The sequence below is a fragment of the Astyanax mexicanus genome, chromosome 23, assembly GCF_023375975.1.
Source record: "Astyanax mexicanus isolate ESR-SI-001 chromosome 23, AstMex3_surface, whole genome shotgun sequence".
Lineage (NCBI taxonomy): Eukaryota > Metazoa > Chordata > Actinopteri > Characiformes > Acestrorhamphidae > Astyanax > Astyanax mexicanus.
Window position 1 is genome coordinate 155618 of NC_064430.1, and position 19383 is coordinate 175000.

At 37.1% G+C, this 19383-nt stretch overlaps 2 protein-coding genes across 5 annotated transcripts in view; both read left to right on the forward strand.

Moving 5' to 3' along the window:
* The first annotated feature begins 834 nt into the window (after positions 1-834).
* On the forward strand, positions 835-10685 carry prc1b (protein regulator of cytokinesis 1b). 3 transcript variants are annotated; one of them, XM_049471377.1, is made up of 15 exons: positions 835-998; positions 2024-2156; positions 2241-2363; positions 2680-2913; positions 3058-3228; positions 3896-4045; positions 4394-4541; positions 5730-5866; positions 5946-6041; positions 6256-6402; positions 6975-7085; positions 7576-7686; positions 8264-8428; positions 9004-9032; positions 10470-10685. In XM_049471377.1, the coding sequence occupies exons 1-15, from the start codon at positions 988-990 to the stop codon at positions 10516-10518; spliced, it is 1815 nt and encodes a 604-aa protein (XP_049327334.1). In that variant the 5' UTR covers positions 835-987; the 3' UTR covers positions 10519-10685. The 3 variants fall into 3 exon arrangements, with proteins under 3 accessions (XP_049327334.1, XP_049327336.1, XP_049327335.1); XM_049471379.1 differs by lacking the exon at positions 9004-9032 and having other exon boundaries at positions 8264-8362; XM_049471378.1 differs by lacking the exon at positions 9004-9032 and having other exon boundaries at positions 836-998.
* A 1619-nt stretch (positions 10686-12304) lies between these two features.
* ttc17 (tetratricopeptide repeat domain 17) overlaps positions 12305-19383 on the forward strand; it is a 25854-nt gene continuing 18775 nt past the window's right edge. Inside the window, exons 1-9 of one of the 2 annotated variants that reach the window (XM_022665291.2) lie at positions 12305-12555; positions 13608-13697; positions 13798-13967; positions 16460-16571; positions 16672-16803; positions 17673-17782; positions 17891-18038; positions 18612-18751; positions 18942-19102. In XM_022665291.2, the coding sequence (XP_022521012.2) occupies positions 12310-12555; positions 13608-13697; positions 13798-13967; positions 16460-16571; positions 16672-16803; positions 17673-17782; positions 17891-18038; positions 18612-18751; positions 18942-19102 (1309 nt within the window). In that variant the 5' untranslated portion in view covers positions 12305-12309. Of the gene's footprint in view, positions 12556-12588; positions 12679-13607; positions 13698-13797; positions 13968-16459; positions 16572-16671; positions 16804-17672; positions 17783-17890; positions 18039-18611; positions 18752-18941; positions 19103-19383 lie in introns of those variants that run through there. The other variant, XM_049471146.1, reaches the window with a different exon arrangement.

Sequence of the window (19383 nt, forward strand, 5' to 3'; positions counted from 1 at the left end):
TATTTGATGCTACAAGACAATTTTAGTTTATGTTGGGGCAAAAAAAGATGTAAAATAATTATTTACTTTATTCTGTATATGTAAGTTTTTCACTTTTAGCCACGCCCCTTATATATATATATATATATATATATATATATATATATATATATATATATATATATATATATATATATATATATATATATATATATATATATATAATATTGAGATGGGGGCGGGGCTGTGAGGAAGAGGTAGTATATTAGTGCAGATTAGCCTAATAACACTGTTATAAATAATCTAAAAAATAACGATGGCCTATCATAGCTTTCTGCTGTGGTTGATTCTTGTGTTTCTAAATTTCCTTCAGGATCAATAAACTACCTCTCTCTCTTTTTTTGTCTCTGTATCTATTTTTCTCTCTATTTCTCTCTGTGTTTTTCACTCCTTTTATTATTTTCTCAGATGTTTAATTTAAATGTTTAATTAATAATATTTTAGGTTAAATTATTAATATGGTTATTAGGGTATAATAATAATCAGTCTGTAATCTGTATAATAATAAAACACATTTTATTACACTGTACTGCCTCCTGTCTGCAGTATTGTACTGTATTAATATTAGTGTTTTAGTTCTGTGATGTTCTATAATGTTCTATATTGTGTAATTTTGTACTCGGACGGAATGTCTGACTGGCCGGTCGCTGACTCCTCCCCCTCGGACTGGGCGGGGCCGGAGAGTGACCGTTGATTGCGTCACTGCTGGAAATAGCCCTGTGCCAGATCACGCCCCCGCGCATGCGCAGTGCAGACCCGCGCTGGCCAATCAGCAGCCGGGACGCGAGTTCAGACGCGTGTTTTGAATCAGAGAGAAGCGGCGGAGGAACGGCCGGAACACCTTCTCCCCTAAACCCGCACTGATCACTGTATTAATATTAATAATAATAATATTCTTAATATTAATAATATAACCCGCACAGCCTGCAGATCAGCGATACAACCAGCATGAGGAAAAGGTCAGTAATATATTATTATTATTATTATATTACTGACTGACAGCTAAACACTCTTTACTGTTACACTCCTGTACTGTAAATTATACCCTTACCTAAATCACTCACTAACTTTACTTACTAACTAACTAACTAACAGCACAGCTAGTGTTTAGTTTAGTTTAGATTAAGTTGCTCAGTACTGAATTATAGCTGTATTTAGTGGTGTAACAGTGTAAATTACAGGGTTATTAGAGGATATAGGTGTTAGCTCAACATTACAGCGGATTTTACACCAGAACCAGACTGAATCAATCAAAATGTAATATAATAATAGCAGTTATAGATAACAATAATAATAGTTATGAATGTATTTTTTTTTCAGGATTGTCATTGTAATGTTAGCATGCACAGTAATCATATCATATCCCAGGTTTTAACCATACACACCCTACTAACCCTCTAACCAATCTGCATTTTTCTCAGATATTCAGAATATCTTTTATTTTACTGTAATCTTCAGGACACAGAGTGCATTATTAATATCATAGCATGTTTAATGTTTGAGTTCAGGAAAGATCTGCTGTAAATTCCTGCAGTGTGTTGCAGAATAGCTCAATTTCACAATCTCAGTGTTTTTTTCCTCAACATTGTGCAGCCTTAACCCTCTAAATACAGTAATGATATTCTGTTCATACAAAAAGTGCATGAATATAAACAAGAAAAAACCTATTTACAAGTATATACAGACAGTGTGTATAGTATATATAGTATATTATCGTATAGTATGTTACAGATTTTTAATTCAATAATAATAGAATAATGAAATTAAACCCTCTAATATTCTCGCCTTTATTAAACTCTGAGAATTACTGCTGGGTATCTAAATTTTTGAAAAACAATATAAACAGTATAATATTATAAAACTTATTCACATTCTGATTTATCTGCAGTGGGTGGAGATATTACCTGTCTCAGTATCACCTGTATAATCACACAGGTGAGCGTGTGTGTGATTATGTGAGTGTGTGTTTGTTGTTGTGTCTCAGTGAGGTGCTGGCGGCCGAGTCGGTGGCGTGTCTGAATAAAGCTCTGTGTCACCTGAAGGACATCTGGGAGGAGATCGGGATCCCGGAGGAACAGAGGCTGGAGAGAACCAATGTGGTTAAAAACCATATTAAAGTGCGTATTGATTACGAGGTCATGTGATCACGGTGTCGCAGCTCCAGTGTGATATGTGATCTGTGATGTGATTTTTTATCTCAGGATCTTCTGGAGAGGATGATCGCAGAGGAGGAGAACCTGAGGAAGCGTCTGATGATCAGTATCGAGACCTGCCGTAAAGAACTCAGCAAGGTGTGCTCTGAGCTGCAGCTACCTGCCTTCCAGGTAAACATCTAATTAAAGAATTTAATCTAGTCTTAATCCGTTTATATATAAAGCTTCTAAATACAAAGGGAGAGCGCACCTGGCTCTTAAAGAGAATGGCAGGTGATGTACTGTTACGCCCAAAACACACCTGTGATTAATTAAGAGGATTAGTACATAACTTTTGCTTTGCATTTCGAGACGTGCAAGGTGTACTTTTCCCGTCATTACGATAGCAAAGACACACTGACACACCCTAAACCAAGCTGCATTCTTTTGGCTAACTCCACTATTTATTGAGAGATTATTAAAGGATTAACTGTGTGTTTGTGTTCAGGAGGAGAGGAGTAACTCGATGCTGCAGCAGGAGAAAGATATCAGGACGTTTCTGGAGGCGATGCTGAAGGAGAAGAGTCACAGGATGCAGACGCTGAAAGTCCTGATAGAGCAGGACCAGGACCTGTGTGATGTTCTGTGTTGTGATTCGTTCTGTATCTCGGACAGTTCTGTTCCCTCACTCGAGCAGCTGGAGCGCTATCGCGAGCACCTCGCCGCTCTCGCCGCGGAAAAGGTGCAGCAGTTATTTTACAGTCTTTACTGGAGATACTGATGATCAGGATCACAGTGTTTTTACAGAATCAGCTAAAGCTGAGAGATACTGTCAAAAAATTAAAGATTTTAGGAGTTAAAATCTATTTTACTTGTTTTTCTTCAGGAAGAAAGGCGCAGTAAATTTGTTGAACTGAAGAAGAAGATAATTCTCTGTATGGAGGATCTGGATCAGCTTCCTGAGACCAGTTTTGAGAAGGACATCGTTTGTGAGGAAGAGGAAGCGTTCTGTCTCTCCAGAGAAAACATCGACTCCCTGAAAATCCTGCTTCACCAGGTACTCCGCACTATACTCTCATTACTATACTCACATCTCCATATTTACTTCACTATACTCTCACCACTACACTCACATCATTATACTCTCTTCACTATACTCACATCACTATACTCTCTTCACTATACTCTCATCACTATACTCTTCACTATACTCTCATCACTATACTCTCTTCACTATACTCTCTTCACTATACTCTCATCACTATACTCTCTTCACTATACTCTCATCACTATACTCACATCACTATACTCTCATCACTATACTCTCATCACTATACTCTCTTCACTATACTCTCTTCACTATACTCTCATCATTATTCTCAAAAATCTCCATATTTACTTCACTATATTCTCATCACTATACTCATATTCACATCACCATACTCATACTCGCATCACTATACTCACACCATCATGCTCCCATCCCTATACTCACATCACTATACTCACATTACTATATTCTCATCACTGTACTCTCATCACCGTACATTCATCATTATACTCTCATCAACATCACATCACTATACTCATACTCTCATCACTATACTTACAACATCATACTCTCATCACTATACTCCCATCACTATACTCTCAGCAGCGTGCTGGGTGCAGTAGTTGGGCTGTGATCAGATTGTGATTGATCTGTTTATTACTCTCTGTTTCAGCTGGAGAGCAGGAGGGCTGAGATGGAGATTATCTGTCGGACGTTTCGGGAGAAGATCCAGGATCTGTGGGAGCGTCTGCAGATCCCGCAGGAGGAGCGAGACGCCGTTTCTGATCACATGACCCAGTCCAGGAAAAAAAACATGGAGGCTGTGAGTAGGAGGAGTCTTATCACTATAATAATCACTAAATGCTATATTTCTGACATGGACTGAATTTCTGAATTGGACTCTGGTTGGTTTGACTGTTTATGGCCATAAAATCTGCAGCGTATTCCGGAGTTGGATTACTTTTACTATAAAACACCTTAAATAACTGTATAATCAGCAGAGTTAACTCTGAATTATTTATCTGACTGCTGTTTGGAAATATATTCAAATTATGTCTCTCTACAGAACTTAGGGTTTTTTACTTAGAGATTAATATCCCCACTGTGTGTGTGTATATAATGTGTGTATTATATATGTGTGTTTCTGTGTATAATGTGTGTGTGTGTGTAGCTGCATGCTGAGGTGAGGCGTCTGGAGGAGATAAAGGTGAGGAATATGAAGGTGGTTACCGTGGCGATTCGGGATGAGATCAGTGAGATGTGGGAGAAATGCTTCTTCAGCTCCGAGCAGCGGCAGAACTTCAGCCCGTTCTTCAGCGGTGAGAACAGGAGCCTGCACTGAACCTGCAGAGATCATCTACTGACTTATCTACTGACTTATCTACTGATTTATCTACTGATTTATCTACTGATTTATCTACTGATTTATCTACTGATTTATCTACTGATTTATCTACTGATTTATCTACTGATTTATCTACTGATATTTATCTAATGATTTATCTACTGATTTATCTACTGATTTATCTACTGATTTATCTACTGATATTTATCTAATGATTTATCTACTGATTTATCTACTGATTTATCTACTGATTTATCTACTGATTTATCTACTGATATTTATCTAATGATTTATCTACTGATTTATCTACTGATTTATCTACTGATTTATCTACTGATTTATCTACTGATTTATCTACTGATTTATCTACTGATATTTATCTAATGATTTATCTAATGATTTATCTAATGATTTATCTACTGATTTATCTACTGATTTATCTACTGATATTTATCTACTGATATTTATCTAATGATTTATCTACTGATTTATCTACTGATATTTATCTACTGATATTTATCTACTGATATTTATCTACTGATATTTATCTAATGATTTATCTACTGATTTATCTACTGATATTTATCTACTGATATTTATCTACTGATATTTATCTACTGATATTTATCTACTGATATTTATCTAATGATTTATCTACTGATTTATCTACTGATATTTATCTACTGATTTATCTACTGATATTTATCTACTGATATTTATCTAATGATTTATCTACTGATTTATCTACTGATATTTATCTACTGATATTTATCTACTGATATTTATCTACTGATATTTATCTACTAATATATCTACTGATATTTATCTACTGATATTTATCTACTGATATTTATCTACTAATATATCTACTGATATTTATCTACTGATATTTAACTACTGATATTTATCTACTAATATATCTACTGATATTTATCTACTGATATTTATCTACTGATATTTATCTACTAATATATCTACTGATATTTATCTACTGATATTTATCTACTGATATTTATCTACTAATATATCTACTGATATTTATCTACTGATATTTATCTACTGATATTTAACTACTGATATTTATCTACTAATATATCTACTGATTTATCTACTGATATTTATCTACTGATATTTATCTAGAGATTTTAATATTTTACTCCAGATGATTTCAGTGAAGAGCTGCTGAGTCTGCACGACGCTGAGATCCTGAGATTAAAGCAGCATTATGAAGAACATAAAGATCTGTTTGAAGGGGTTCAGAGGTGGGAGGAGAGCTGGAGACTGTTCCTGGAGCTGGAGGTGAGAAACAGCAGAAGCTCTGCTGAAATTCTGCTTTTTATTTTCTCTATTTATTATTTATGTGTTTTATCTTATTTAGAAAAAAGCTACAGATCCCTCCAGATTCACGAACAGAGGAGGAAATCTCCTTAAAGAGGAGAAACAGAGAACTGATCTCCTGAAGAGCCTCCCGAAGGTAAATCACCCGCCCTCAGCCTGGACTACTGAAACAGCGTCCTGAACACTGAACATCTGCTATACAACAATCTATTACAGAAAATATAGAGTATAATACATTCTGTATAGAGTATGTATAGAATTTAGTAGAGTATAGTCGAGTATATAGTAGAGTATGTATAGAGTATAGTAGAGTATGTATAGAGTATAGTAATGTGTGTTGTGTGGTGCAGTTGGAGAAGAAGCTGAAGCTGCAGGTGGAGCAGTGGGAGGAGCAGCAGGGTCGGGAGTTTCTGGTTGGGGGTCAGAAGTTCCTGCAGTTTGTTGGGGAGCAGTGGGAGCAGCACCGCCTGGAGAAAGAGCGCGAGAAACAGGAACGGGTACGAGAGAGAGAGAGAGTGTGAAAGAGTCTGTGTAAGAGTTTGTGAGAGAGTATGTAAAAATTGTGAGAGTGAGAGAGAGTGTGAAATTGTGAGTGTGTGTGTGTGAGAGTGTGTGTGAGAGTGTGAGTGTGTGAGAGTTTACCCTTTATTTTTAAACTGTTGTTCACTATAAACACACACCTGTTACTCAGTGATGCTCTAAACTCTGATCCATTTCTCTTTTTTCTTTAAACTTTATAAAACTTTTCACTGGTTAATAATGACGCTGGTTTTTGAGGTTCAACCAAAAATGAAATGATATTTTTTATGAGGGAAAGTGGATCATCACTCCGTACTAAAGTTCTTTATTTAATTAAAATAAATAAAAATACTGTTCTACAGAAAGATCAGCTTCAGTTCAGGAGAAATAAATACAGAAACCTCAACAAACATCACAAACAGAACCAGCCCTGCGTTTAACTCTATAATATAAAGAACAGCCACATTTAAATTATCCAAAAATAAAAATCTGCAAAAAACACAGAGGCAAGTTTTTTGTCTGAGTGATCTAATCTAATCTTCTTTTTCAGCAACTGAAGAAGAGTAAACAGACGGAGGAGGACATGCTGTACGGCACCGCCGTCCGAACGCCCACTAAACGCAGATTCCTCGGCAGCGCCACTCCCTGCAAAACTCGCAAAGTAAAAACCCTGAATTACATTTACTAATAACAATAAAAATAATTAAAATAATAATAATAATAATAATTAATCCTCTTGATTTCATGGCTTGAGCTGAATCCAGCGTTTACTGTAACATTTATCGTTTATCAGTTTCTGTTTTCTGATTATTTGAGGCTAAACTCAAATATAAAAATAGAATTCAGTGTAAAATTTCATTGTTTCATTTTTTATATTTATTATAAAAGAAGAAATGGGCTTTAATCAGTGTTCTAGATTTTAATATATTTGTTTAACAAAAATCTGAGGGTACAATCCAGCCTTCATTCGCTAAAAATGCAAAAATAATTTAATAATAAAAACAGATTTAAGCCCATCTTTTCTTTATTATAGTAAATAGAAAATAAAATGATGTTTTATATAAATAAAGTTTTACACCCAGTTTTCTATTTTTACTGAACTGATAAACTCTGCATGATTATTAAATCACTAACTGCCTCCCGTCCTTCAGCTGAACGGCACCAGCAGCACCTCCAACAGCACCATACGCTCCGCCCTCAGCTCCGCCCACATCACCGTCTGCCACTCCCCCCTGTCCCGCCCCCCAATCTCAGCCAGCAAGGTTAGTGCAGGGTCATAACATCACATAACATTACCTTTATAACATCACATACAATTACCTTAATAACATTACCCTCATACCCTCACATTACATAACACTACCTTTACAACATAAGCTTCATATCATTACATAACATTTACAGTGATGTCAGTGGTGATTTTTACTGTGATGTTTGTGGTGATGTTAACATTGGTCTTTACAGTGATGTTTGTAATAATGTTTTTGGTGATGTTTACTGGGATGTTTATGGTGATATTTGTGGTGATATTTGTGGTGATGTTTGTGGTGATGTTTACGGTGATTTTCTGTGATTTTTACGGTGATGTTTACGATGATGTTTACAGTCATGTTTGCGGTGATGTTTACGGTGATGTTCTGTGATTTTTATGGTGATGTTCTGTGATGTTTACAGTGATGTTCGTGGTGATGTTTATGGTGATGTTTTGTGATGTTTACAGTGATGTTCGTGGTGATGTTTATGGTGATGTTTTGTGATGTTTACAGTGATGTTCGTGGTGATGTTTATGGTGATGTTTTGTGATGTTCTGTGATTTTTACGGTGATGTTCTGTGATCAGGGAGCTGCAGTTCGGACGCCCGGTCGTGGGAAACCCCCCCATCCTGCACTGCTGGAGAGGAATAAGGAGAATATTGGATTCGGTAACGCCGCCGCCGTGGTCAGTTCCAGCCCTCAGCGTAACCACAGTATTAACTCTGTCGCCAGCACATACTCAGAGTTCGCGGTAATTCTTTAATCTTCTTAAATTAACATTTATTAATAACACACAGTTTAATTAACCAGCAGAAGCTTTTTATTGAGCTTTTATTATGTTTATTAAGACGTTCGTTGGGAGTTCTGAACATAATTCTGTGTTTAAGGTGTGAAAATTCATCTCTCTAAATCAGTGTAATAATGAATTCGAATCATCACCATACAAATCTGAATTCTGTGACCTTTTTTATATGTTTTAAATATTCTATAAGCTTGATTTATTCATGTTTATTTTAAAAGCCAATCTAAAATTGTACTTTAGAAGGGAAAGATTTAAAAAAAAATAATAATTCTAGTATAAAACAAAAGTAACATTTAAATATATATTTTTTCACTCAAAATCAGATTCATTAAGGCATGATTTTTTAAGGCATGAATTCTCGTGATTCTGATATGGATGATTTTGCTGCACAGCCTGTTTGTGATGATTTAAATCATGTTTTATAATCTGATCTCTTTAATGTTATGAATTAAAGCTGACTCATCAGAGCAGAAGAGCTGATTAATAATTGATAACGCTTTGCTGTTTGATTGATTGTGTTTAAGGGGGTAGTGAGTGCTGACTCCGGGGAGAGGTTTGTTTAAACAGTGATTTTTTGCGAGTGCATGCTGACCCAAACCCTGCTGCAGCTCAGAGACATAAAAACCTGTTAGACTAACTTTAACTTTATGTTCAATTCAATTAAACAATCAGTAGAGCTGTGAACTGAATATTGATATTTAGTATCACAATATTTTGCTCTGCTGAGAAGAGTTTGTTGGACACGTCCAGGTAGCTGCGCTGTTAAAATAGCAATCCACCAAAGTCAGAGCTCACCTGATCTAATCTTAAAGAGAATGATGAGCAAGAGACGCTCTGATTGATTTATTTCATGTTACATACAAAATTAAACACACTCATGATTAATTAAGATAATTAGTACGAATTTGTGCATTTTAAGCAGCGCAAGATGTACTTTTTGCGCTCTTGCGATACTAAAGACACACCGACACGCCCTAAATCCAGCTGCACCATCTGCAATTCTCCTGTGCATTATTGATCACTACTGTAGGGCCCTAGAAGTTTAAAATGATTTTAAAAACAATATAAAATCAGTAAAAGTTGCTCCGTCACTAAACTGCAGTGTGAAACCAAAACTAACCGGATTAAATACAGTGTATCACAAATGAAGCTCAGTTCAGGTGTGGAAACACTATTAAATTAAATTGCTAATTTAAAATATTTCGAATTTATGATCAGAAACCGCTCAGCTCAAACCGAACAGCAGAAACACGTGATCAGGATTAACTGAAAAATCTTCCATAAAGAAATTTAAAGTCGTCTGTGATTAAAGACGAACTGAGGAACAGTTCAGATCCTGAGCTGCTGCACACGATTCCCCTGCAGCCTGTAATCAGAGTAACACCACTGACCTGCTGTTCACTATTAAACTGTGTGTTCTTCACTACAGAATCACTAATTTACTCTTTAACCTGATTAAACTCCGTACGACAACTACTAACTCCTCATCTACACCCCTCTGTCTCTCAGTAACATCCCATAATAACCCTCCTGTTAATCATCATCTACAGCGAGTGTTTAGACCTGTATAACTATAACTCCTCTTACTGCACTGATATAATAAAGGAGTAATAAAGTAATAACAAACAGTATTTTATATTACATCCTAAAATCAGCCAGAAATCCTGACTTAATATAAAACATTGTAAGAATGAGAACTGTAACGATCAGAAATTATTATCTGGAATTATTCGTTCAGTAAATTGGATAATTATGATAACAGGTCTAGTTTTGTAGTTTTGAGAATATAAGGAAATTATAAGTGTTTATGTTACAGTAGAATATATTTACAGTACATGTACAGTGTGTTTATAGTGTGTTTACAGTATATTTACAGTGTATTTATAGTATATTTATAGTGTATGCACAGTGTATTAACGGTGTATTTATGGTGTGTTTAAAGTATATTTACAGTGTATTTACAGTATATTTTTGTGTGTTTCCTCCACAGCGAGATCTCTGCAAAGCCTCTAAATCAAAGTGCACACCAGACGTCCTGAATTCCACCATCACACACCTCTGACTGCACACCCAATACACTAATCAATAATTCCGGGATCAGCAAATACTGCATCGCATGATCAATATCGGAAAGCTTTGATCATCACGATTTGAATTTGTGTGTTATTTAGCATTTGATGTGTAAATAAAGGTAATATATATTTAATGCTTCTTAAAGAATCTGAAATATGTAATATTCACTGTTTAGTGTGATTAACACTAGTGCTCCTGTACGTTTATATTAACTGTATTTTATGTTCATGTTAAGAGAATCGTCTGTCCGTTTTTATTCGTTAGCAGGATGATGGTGATTGGTTGAGTGATTTAAGCTGGGCGGTGTTACCAAATGTACTACATTATAGACTATGCCTATCATGAATGTTTTGCACAATTTATTGTTACAGTATATATATATATATATATACATATATATTAGGTTTTGTATATGCCTTGTACAGTTCACTAAATAAAAAAAGATTTTTGAACAATGTCATTTAATAACGCTGTATATGAAACATATAAAAAAAGGGGCTATTTTAGATATATCCTTATTTCTGGTAATGTTTCACACCTGTAGTTTGTTTCTCTGGTCTAAATCAGTTGATGAGTTTGTTAATTTGGAGTTTTTCACACTTGGTTTGGTTTTTTTTCACACATCAGATCATGTTCTCACCACAAACAGAACCGGTACAAAGTTGATTTTACACCTGCTGAAACCAACAGTCCAAACCAACCAGAATCTGATTTATCCAGCGAAACAGTACTGGAGTAAAAACACCATTAAAGCACATGTGAAGCAATCTCCCATTACCCAAAAATATAAAGATTAAAAATATCAAAATAAATTAAGAATATACAGCCTACTTTGTTTTGGTGTGGGACAATTGTCTTTTCTTATACATATACATAACATAACATTGTCTAATTACAAGCATATAAATGAGGTAAATAATTTGGCTCACAGTGTGTTAATAGTTCAGGCGCTAGTTTAGCTGGAAGGAGAAACTGAGGTAAAATTTCACACAGAAAGTGTTAAAAACAGCAGCAGTTCTCCAGGTAATCTGCATTTATACAGTAGATTTATTAAACATGGAAAATGTATTACAGTAACAGCATTATCTAGATAACTGCACATTTAATGCTCTAAGAAATAGCTAAATGTCTGAGGTAAAACTGCAGCTAATGCTAACACTGAGCTAATGCTAACATGTTAAATTATCTGTAGCACACAACCGCTTATTTACTGTTTATTAAACTGTTATTTTTATAACTAACAAATTTAAATAATTTGTTGGCATTCTTCCGTTTGAGTCAACCACATTTTTTATTGAGACGTTAGTGATTAGTTTTATATACAGTAATGAAAAAAATCAGCATTGTAATGCAATTAACATCAACAATAGCTATTCAATATTATATTATATCATAATATTCAAAGAGAGATTGTTTTTATAGTCTGTACAAAACAAAATTAATAATAAAACAGTTTGTAGAGAGAAATACAATTCGAATTAATAATATATAAGTTAATAAAAAAAATAATAGTTTAGATTATATTTTTGTGTGTGTATATAAAGTATTTATTTTTGTGTTGTCCATACATTTCTCCAGATATCATTTCCATTTTATAATAATAATAATAATAATAATAATAATAATAATAATAATAATAATAATAATAATAATAATAATAATAATAATAATATTATTATTATTATCGTGCTGTTTTTAAGCCGTGCTCTTATTTTGGAGAGTCTGAGCCGCTGACTGGTTGTGTGTGAGTTACCCGGATGTTAGGGAGAGGGATGGAGGGGAAGGAAAAAATGGCAGCGCGGAGCTGCAGCGGAGTCACAGCGCGGACCCGGCCCGCCGGCTTCACCCGCCACACAGCCCCCGTCACCCGGCACACCGCCGCCGCCACCACCGCGCTCACCCCCCACACCGCCGGCCTGCTGCTGCTCTGCGCCATGCTGACCCAGCCCGCCCGGGCCACCACTCACTGGGTCGTTACTGAGGACGGGAAGATCCAGCAGCAGGTAAACAGTGCTTCCATACTCCAATAATACTCCACTAATACTCTACTATATACTCCACTAATACTGCATTAATACTCCACCACTCACTGGGTCGTTACTGAGGACGGGAAGATCCAGCAGCAGGTAAACAGCGCTTCCATACTCCAATAATACTCCCCAATACTCCACTAACACTCAACTAATACTCTACTATATACTCCAATAATACTGCATTAATACTCCACCACTCACTGGGTTGTTACTGAGGACGAGAAGATTCAGCAGCAGGTAATCAGCGGGTCCATACTCCACTACTACTCTTATTACTCAAAAAATATTTCACTACATATTACATTAATACTGTACTAATACGCTACTACATACTTCAATAATACTCCACTAATACAGTTAGAGAAACACAGACAACAAGACACAAGAATACTCCACTAATACTTTACTATTACTCCACTACATACTACATTGTTACTTAACTATTACTCTTTTATTACGTCACTACATAACACACTAATATTCTAATACTCTGCTAATACTCCACAACGTGCTCTACTAATACTACATTAATACAACACTACATACTTCAATAATACTCTGCTAATATTTCACCAATACTTCATTAATACTCTACTAATACACCAACCACATACTCTAATTATACTACACCACATACTCCACTAATACTGTACTATAACTCCACTATTACTCATTACTCTAATGCTCCACTAAATACTGATGCTATGTTCAAGTGAATATCATTTATAAACTTTGAAACTGAAACACCAATAAATCCATGTTTCCTGGTATAGTATTAGAACACAATAATCCTGTAGAAACATACTTTACAGTTGATTTTTTTTTTTTTACCTAATTAACATTTTACTGTAATTGTAATAGTAGTATAATAATTGTAATTGTGGTTTAATTGTAATTGTAGTGTAACAATTGTAATTGTAATTGTGGTGTAATAATTGTAATTGCATTGTAATTGTAATTATGGTATTGAAGTATTTGTATTTGTATTAGCTGGTTAAGCCCCTCCTGTGTGCTGTGTGCAGGTGGATTCTCCGCTGAACCTGAAACATCCTCATCACTTAGTTCTGTTCATGCAGCAGGAGACCCGGGTCAACTACCTCAAGAACCTAGAGGTGATTCTGGCCACGCCCCCTTATTGAATATCTGATGCTGATTGGTCTGATGGTGTGGTGTCCAGTGACTCATGGTTCTGCTGTAATGTTGTATCTGCAGAAGCAGCTGGTGGCTCAGAAGATCCATATCGAGGAGAACGAGGACCGGGACACCGGATTAGAACAGCGGCACTATAAAGAGGATCCGGACTGCGTGACGGCGAAGGTTCCGCTGGGGGATCTGGATCTGTACGATGGAACCTTCATATCTCTGGAGAGCAAAGGCATCAAGTTAGTGCTGCTGTTCTTCTGTGGTGCTCTTATATAATGAAGTGTTTCCTCAGCGCACGGTTAGGAACGAACACCCGCTGCTGTATAAGTTGTGAGGTGTTATATTGTGATTGAGGCTGATGGTAAGAACATGTGAATTATCACTATTGAGTCCCCGATACTGATACCATTTTGTATTGCCTCTGGCATTTACATACAGTATCGGTATCAGCAATGGGTATGGGCTGACACCATTTCCGGGTTGTTGCGGGAGTAAAAAATAGCAGGGTAAACAGCGCTGGTAGAACATACAGATACAAGAAATAGAAAATCTGAAACACGCCTAAAGATTTTCTGTTTTTTTACCATATTTTGATCAGTACGTGTTCAATTGAATAGGGTTGTCATGATACCAAAATTTTGACTTCGATACCGATACCAACTGTAGTATCACGATTCTCGATACCAAAACGATACTTGGAAGAAAAAAAAACAATAAAAATATCTGAACATAAAATGTTTATTTTTGACTGAACTGGATTGAACACTGAACAATCGGTGCAAACTTTTTTATTCTAAAATGAAACATGTGTACAAAAAAAAAGTTTCGTTATTATAACCTTAACTATAACATAATTATCTAAACACTTCCTAAAAACTAAAACTAAAACCAGAGGTAATGGTAGCCTGACTATGTGAACCTGACGGGCGGGCAGAAGTTAAGTTCTGAATAAGGAAAATAAAGAGACAGAAGAACATTACAATGTTATGTTCATTTTAACACTCACTGCTCCGTTTTATTAATCAACCGTTTAACATTTTTAATAAGCCCATGTTCAGTGTAACGATCAAGCAGGCTACGTGCCTGACCACAGATTTGCGATGGAAACGCGAAAACGTGAACTTCTTGAGTTCATGTTTCACAGCCAATGGGATAATGGAGAAATAGAGAAAAACACGGGTCCAAAACAAAACTCCTGCACACTTCTCTCCGTGTTAACGTGATTTACTAGCAGTCGCTAGTAAATCTTAGTAAAGCTACAGACAGTGTGTATCTTGACTAACTCCACTAACCTGTCGACTTCTCAGCTCTTTGTAGAGATCAGGGTGCTTGTCTGCTAAATGAATGAGCGAAATATGATCAGAATTATGTTAAATAACACTGTAACATAGAAGCATAGAACTATTATTTAATTAAAATGATTTTTAAGAACAGCTAAACACAGTGCTGCAGGTCAAACGCGGAGGCGTTCACGTGCGAGAGAGAGAGACAGAGAGAAAGAGACACAGCGAGAGAGAGTGAGAGAGATTTGCGTGTTCTGATGTGAGCTACTCACAGGTAAAGGTTCTATTTTATCTCCTCGTGTTCATATTCTAGTCCCACACATAAGTCTGCAGCTCCCTCAGTGTTTTCTGTCGTATTTTGCGGCTAGCGCGAGCGCTTACAACTAACACCGCGGGCCGTGAGGTGCCGCCGCGCTTGTGCCGAATCCGCTACTGAATCCGACTCCCGCTTCGCGGACAGAATCGGCACAACACCCCCCGCTGTACAACTGCGGGAGTGAAAACAGCGCTAATAAATAAAGTAGTTTAGTTTCACTTTCAGTTTTCGTTATTTTATTTTAAAATAAAAATATCAATAAAAAACAGATGCCTACATCTCAGACTATTTTCCCACACTTCACTCCTCGCGCCCGTTTTGTCCACAAGTCGCGGACGAGAGACATCTGTTATTTTAGACGTCGCCATTCTACACTCGCTGCTGCTCTGCTGGCTTGCGCGTGAATCGATTCATTTGTTCAGAACACTAAGTTTATCTGAATCCTGCCACACCGACTGCTGCGGTGTGAATCAGTTTTCTTATGAACTGAATCAAATCGCGCCTACTAATTTGACTCATTTGAAGCTAGTGACTGGGCTATATACAGTATCGAAAGCATCGAACGCTAAAGAACCGAATCGTTTGTGATGACGTAGTATCGAAAAAGAATCGAACCTTCGGTACACCGTGCAACTCTACAATTGAATCATTTTAAAAGTCGACAACAGGAGCTTCTTCTTAATCACTATCTTACCAATCATCTTATCAGATCTTTCAAAAAAAGTTGGAAACTGCGGAGCAGCCAATCAGGTTATTATATTTTATTCAGGATGAAACAGTTGGTATCTGTATCGGTACTCTGTGTCGGGCAGATACCAGAAAAGCTGGTATCTGTATTGTAAGGAAAAAGTGGAATCGGTGCATCCCTACAGTAAAGTAACACCGCCACCAAATAGCAAAAAACCAAATAGAAATAAAAACAATGCATAACATTACTTAAAAATGTTCTGTATTGTAGATTAATACTAAACTCTAAAGAAAAACATTTTTGGTTTGTTTAACACTGTTTTTAAGTTACTACATGATTCATTATGTGTTTATTCATAATCTGATAGATCACTTCACTGTTCATTTACAGCATGTTTATATGTTGCTATTGGAGCTGAGCTGAATTGTGGTTGTTGTTTTCCAGTCCTGAAGATTATGTGGATTCGGTGCTGCCGCTGCCCTCAGATCTGGAGAAACCGGACTGTGCAGAAATTCTGGAGCTTCCTTACAGCATCCACGCGTTCCAGCACCTACGGGTGACTGAGCTCTTATTATTTACACAGAAATAAATAAATAAATACTCCTGTTATTATCTTCTCTCTGTGTTTCTCTAACTGGATCTGTTTTTTGTTTCAGGGAGTTCAGGAAAGAGCAAATCTCACCTCTCCTTTACTGTCTAAAGACGACCCGATATTCGCTTCTCTATCCCATAAGCTGGGTCAGCGCGTGGACGAGGTCGGGCACAGGATACAGCAGGGTCTGCTGAGGGTAGGAGCTCCTCGGTTTCAGTCGCTGATTACTGTTTTTATTGTGGCGACACAAGAGAGTGATATTGCATTTCCTAACTGCCCTTTAATATAAACAATACTGTTGGGTAGTGTTCCTCCTGGTGAGAGAGAGACGCCTCTACGATACAGTCGAGGGAATTTCACTCAGTTAATAGATTATGAGAGACGAACATCTTAGAATTACATCAGCAGGTTTGGATGTTTTGATAAATTACCTGCCATCTAACTTGTTCATCAGTGAGACACAGTCCTCTGTTTACAGTGAGATCATGAATAAGGGATCTGCTCTGATACAAAACCAGAACCGTCTGGACTTTAGTGACAAATCCAGGATCTGTTTGGGTTTAATTGACCTTGAGTATTGCAGCACGCTGCCCGAACTGAAGAGCATCGCATACCAGGACTGCAGCTATCAAATCTTTTAGTTATGAAGTGTTTTGTGTGGTGTTCTGAAGATTTGAGGAACTTTTATATGATGGATTGAATTTAGAGTAATTGACTCATTGAGCTGCTGTAAATATAAACACAGCTGTGGGGAAACTCAGAGACGATACAGAGCTCTCCTTAGACACTGGATTATACTACAGAACTGAAAACTGAGAAATAAAGCAGTGAACCAGCCACAGAAACTTACTGTGAAAGAAACTCTGATGTTGTTGTTGATTCTTTAGTTATTAAGTTGAGAACTTAACAGTTAAATAAACGATTTCCTTGAAGCAGAGAGAAAAGAGGTTCTAACAGGGAACTAGATAGAGACTCCTTTCACTTACAGAAGAGTTTTACCAATAAACTCATTAATAAACTGATTATTTCTCCTCCTCTCGCTCTGTTTTCTCGCTCTGTGTGTAGAACTCCTCCTCCTGGGTTCTGTATGATCTGGCCTCGTTTTACTGGCGGATGAAGAACGAGCCGAGGAGAGCGGTGGACTGTGTGGTCAGAGCTCTGCACTTCTCTCCCAGGTAAATCCAGATCACCTGCTGCTCCACTGATCTGTAGTGTTGTGAGTAGTTGTGATTATGGTTTTTAATGTATTGATTTGCGTGTTTGTGCGTGTGTTTGGTCTGCAGGCAGCATAAGGATGTAGCTCTGGTGAACATGGCGAATATTCTGCACAGAGCTCACTTCTCCGCCGACGCCGCCATCCTGGCCCACGCTGCCCTGGACCTCACCACGGACCTGCTCACCAGCCACTACACCCTCGGCAACATCTACGCTGTGAGTAATTCACACCGGAGTATACCATACACCTGATAACAGGGTTTACCCACAATTCTCCTGTTCATATTTTATTAATGTGCACAAATAAACATAAAATCTGAGTTTCTGATCAGTATCAGGATCTTATTGGGATCAGTGATGCTTTTAACTGCAGCTCATATTAAACGGGCCGCCGCCCACTCCGTCCATCTCTCAGCTGTTTTTAACTCTATTAACTGAAGTAAAGCATATAAATTCTATAAATGTATTATTATGCTCTTAATTGAAATGAATATAAAACCTTAACGCATTGTTTTTAGTTTCAGGTTCAATCTTCTATTATTCCGTTATTTTTGATGTTTTAGGTTTTTGCCGTGGTATTGTTTCAGTATCGGTATTGAGATATTTAGAGAGGTATCGTATCGGAAGTCATTATTTTGGTATCGTTTTACACTAGTATGAACCCCACTACTGTTGTAAGGGCTTTTGGACCGTGTGCGAATAATGTAAATGTAATGTTCTATTACAGTGTGCTGATTTCTCTCTCTCTCTCTCTCTCTTTCTCTGTGTGTGTGTGTGTGTGTGTATCAGATGCTGGGGGAATATAATCACTCGGTGCTGTGTTATGAGCAGGCTCTGCAGGCTCAGCCGGGGTTCGAGCAGGCTCTGCGCCGGAAACATGCGGTTCTGTGCCAACAGAAACTGGAGCAGCGCCTGGAGGCTCAGCACCGGTGAGAGTACCTACAGAACCTTCTGTATCTGCAGAACCGTATCGGTACAGACCTTCTGTATCTGCAGGTTCTTCTGTTCTCTCAGTTCTGTATTTCTGTCTTGTTCTAACCGGGTCTGTTCTGTATTGGGTTTAGTAATAACACTGTATAAACATTGTATTAACACTATTAACTGTGTGTGTGTGCGCAGGTCTCTGCAGCGCACTCTGAATGAACTGAAGGAGTATCAGAAGCAGCATGATCACTACCTGCGGCAGCAGAGCACTCTGGATAAACACAAGCTGATCCAGGAGGAGCAGATCCTCAGAAACATCATCCACGAGACCCAGATGGCCAAAGAGGCTCAACTCGGTGCGTTTAACCCCAAACTAACACCCACTGATCCTCCCGCACACAGTACACAACAGTATTATATTAATATTCATGTTAAATAACATTCTGATATGTAAACAAACTGTCTTTTGTTATAAATACAAATACTGTAGCAGCATAATATAGGAATTTATAATATACTTTAACATATTTATATAACATTAGAATAGAGAGAGTGAGAGAAAAATCTGAGCGAGCGTGTGAGTGTGTGTGTGTGTGTGTGTGTGTGTGTGCTGGGCAGTTTGGGTTATTCTCCTGTA

What these genes read in the sequence shown, in the direction of transcription:
- prc1b (XM_049471377.1), top strand. An exon ending in TGAAAATCCTGCTTCACCAG is followed by an intron (nt 3,229 to 3,895) that starts GTACTCCGCACT and finishes TCTCTGTTTCAG; the next exon opens with CTGGAGAGCAGGAGGGCTGA. An exon ending in GGAAAAAAAACATGGAGGCT is followed by an intron (nt 4,046 to 4,393) that starts GTGAGTAGGAGG and finishes GTGTGTGTGTAG; the next exon opens with CTGCATGCTGAGGTGAGGCG.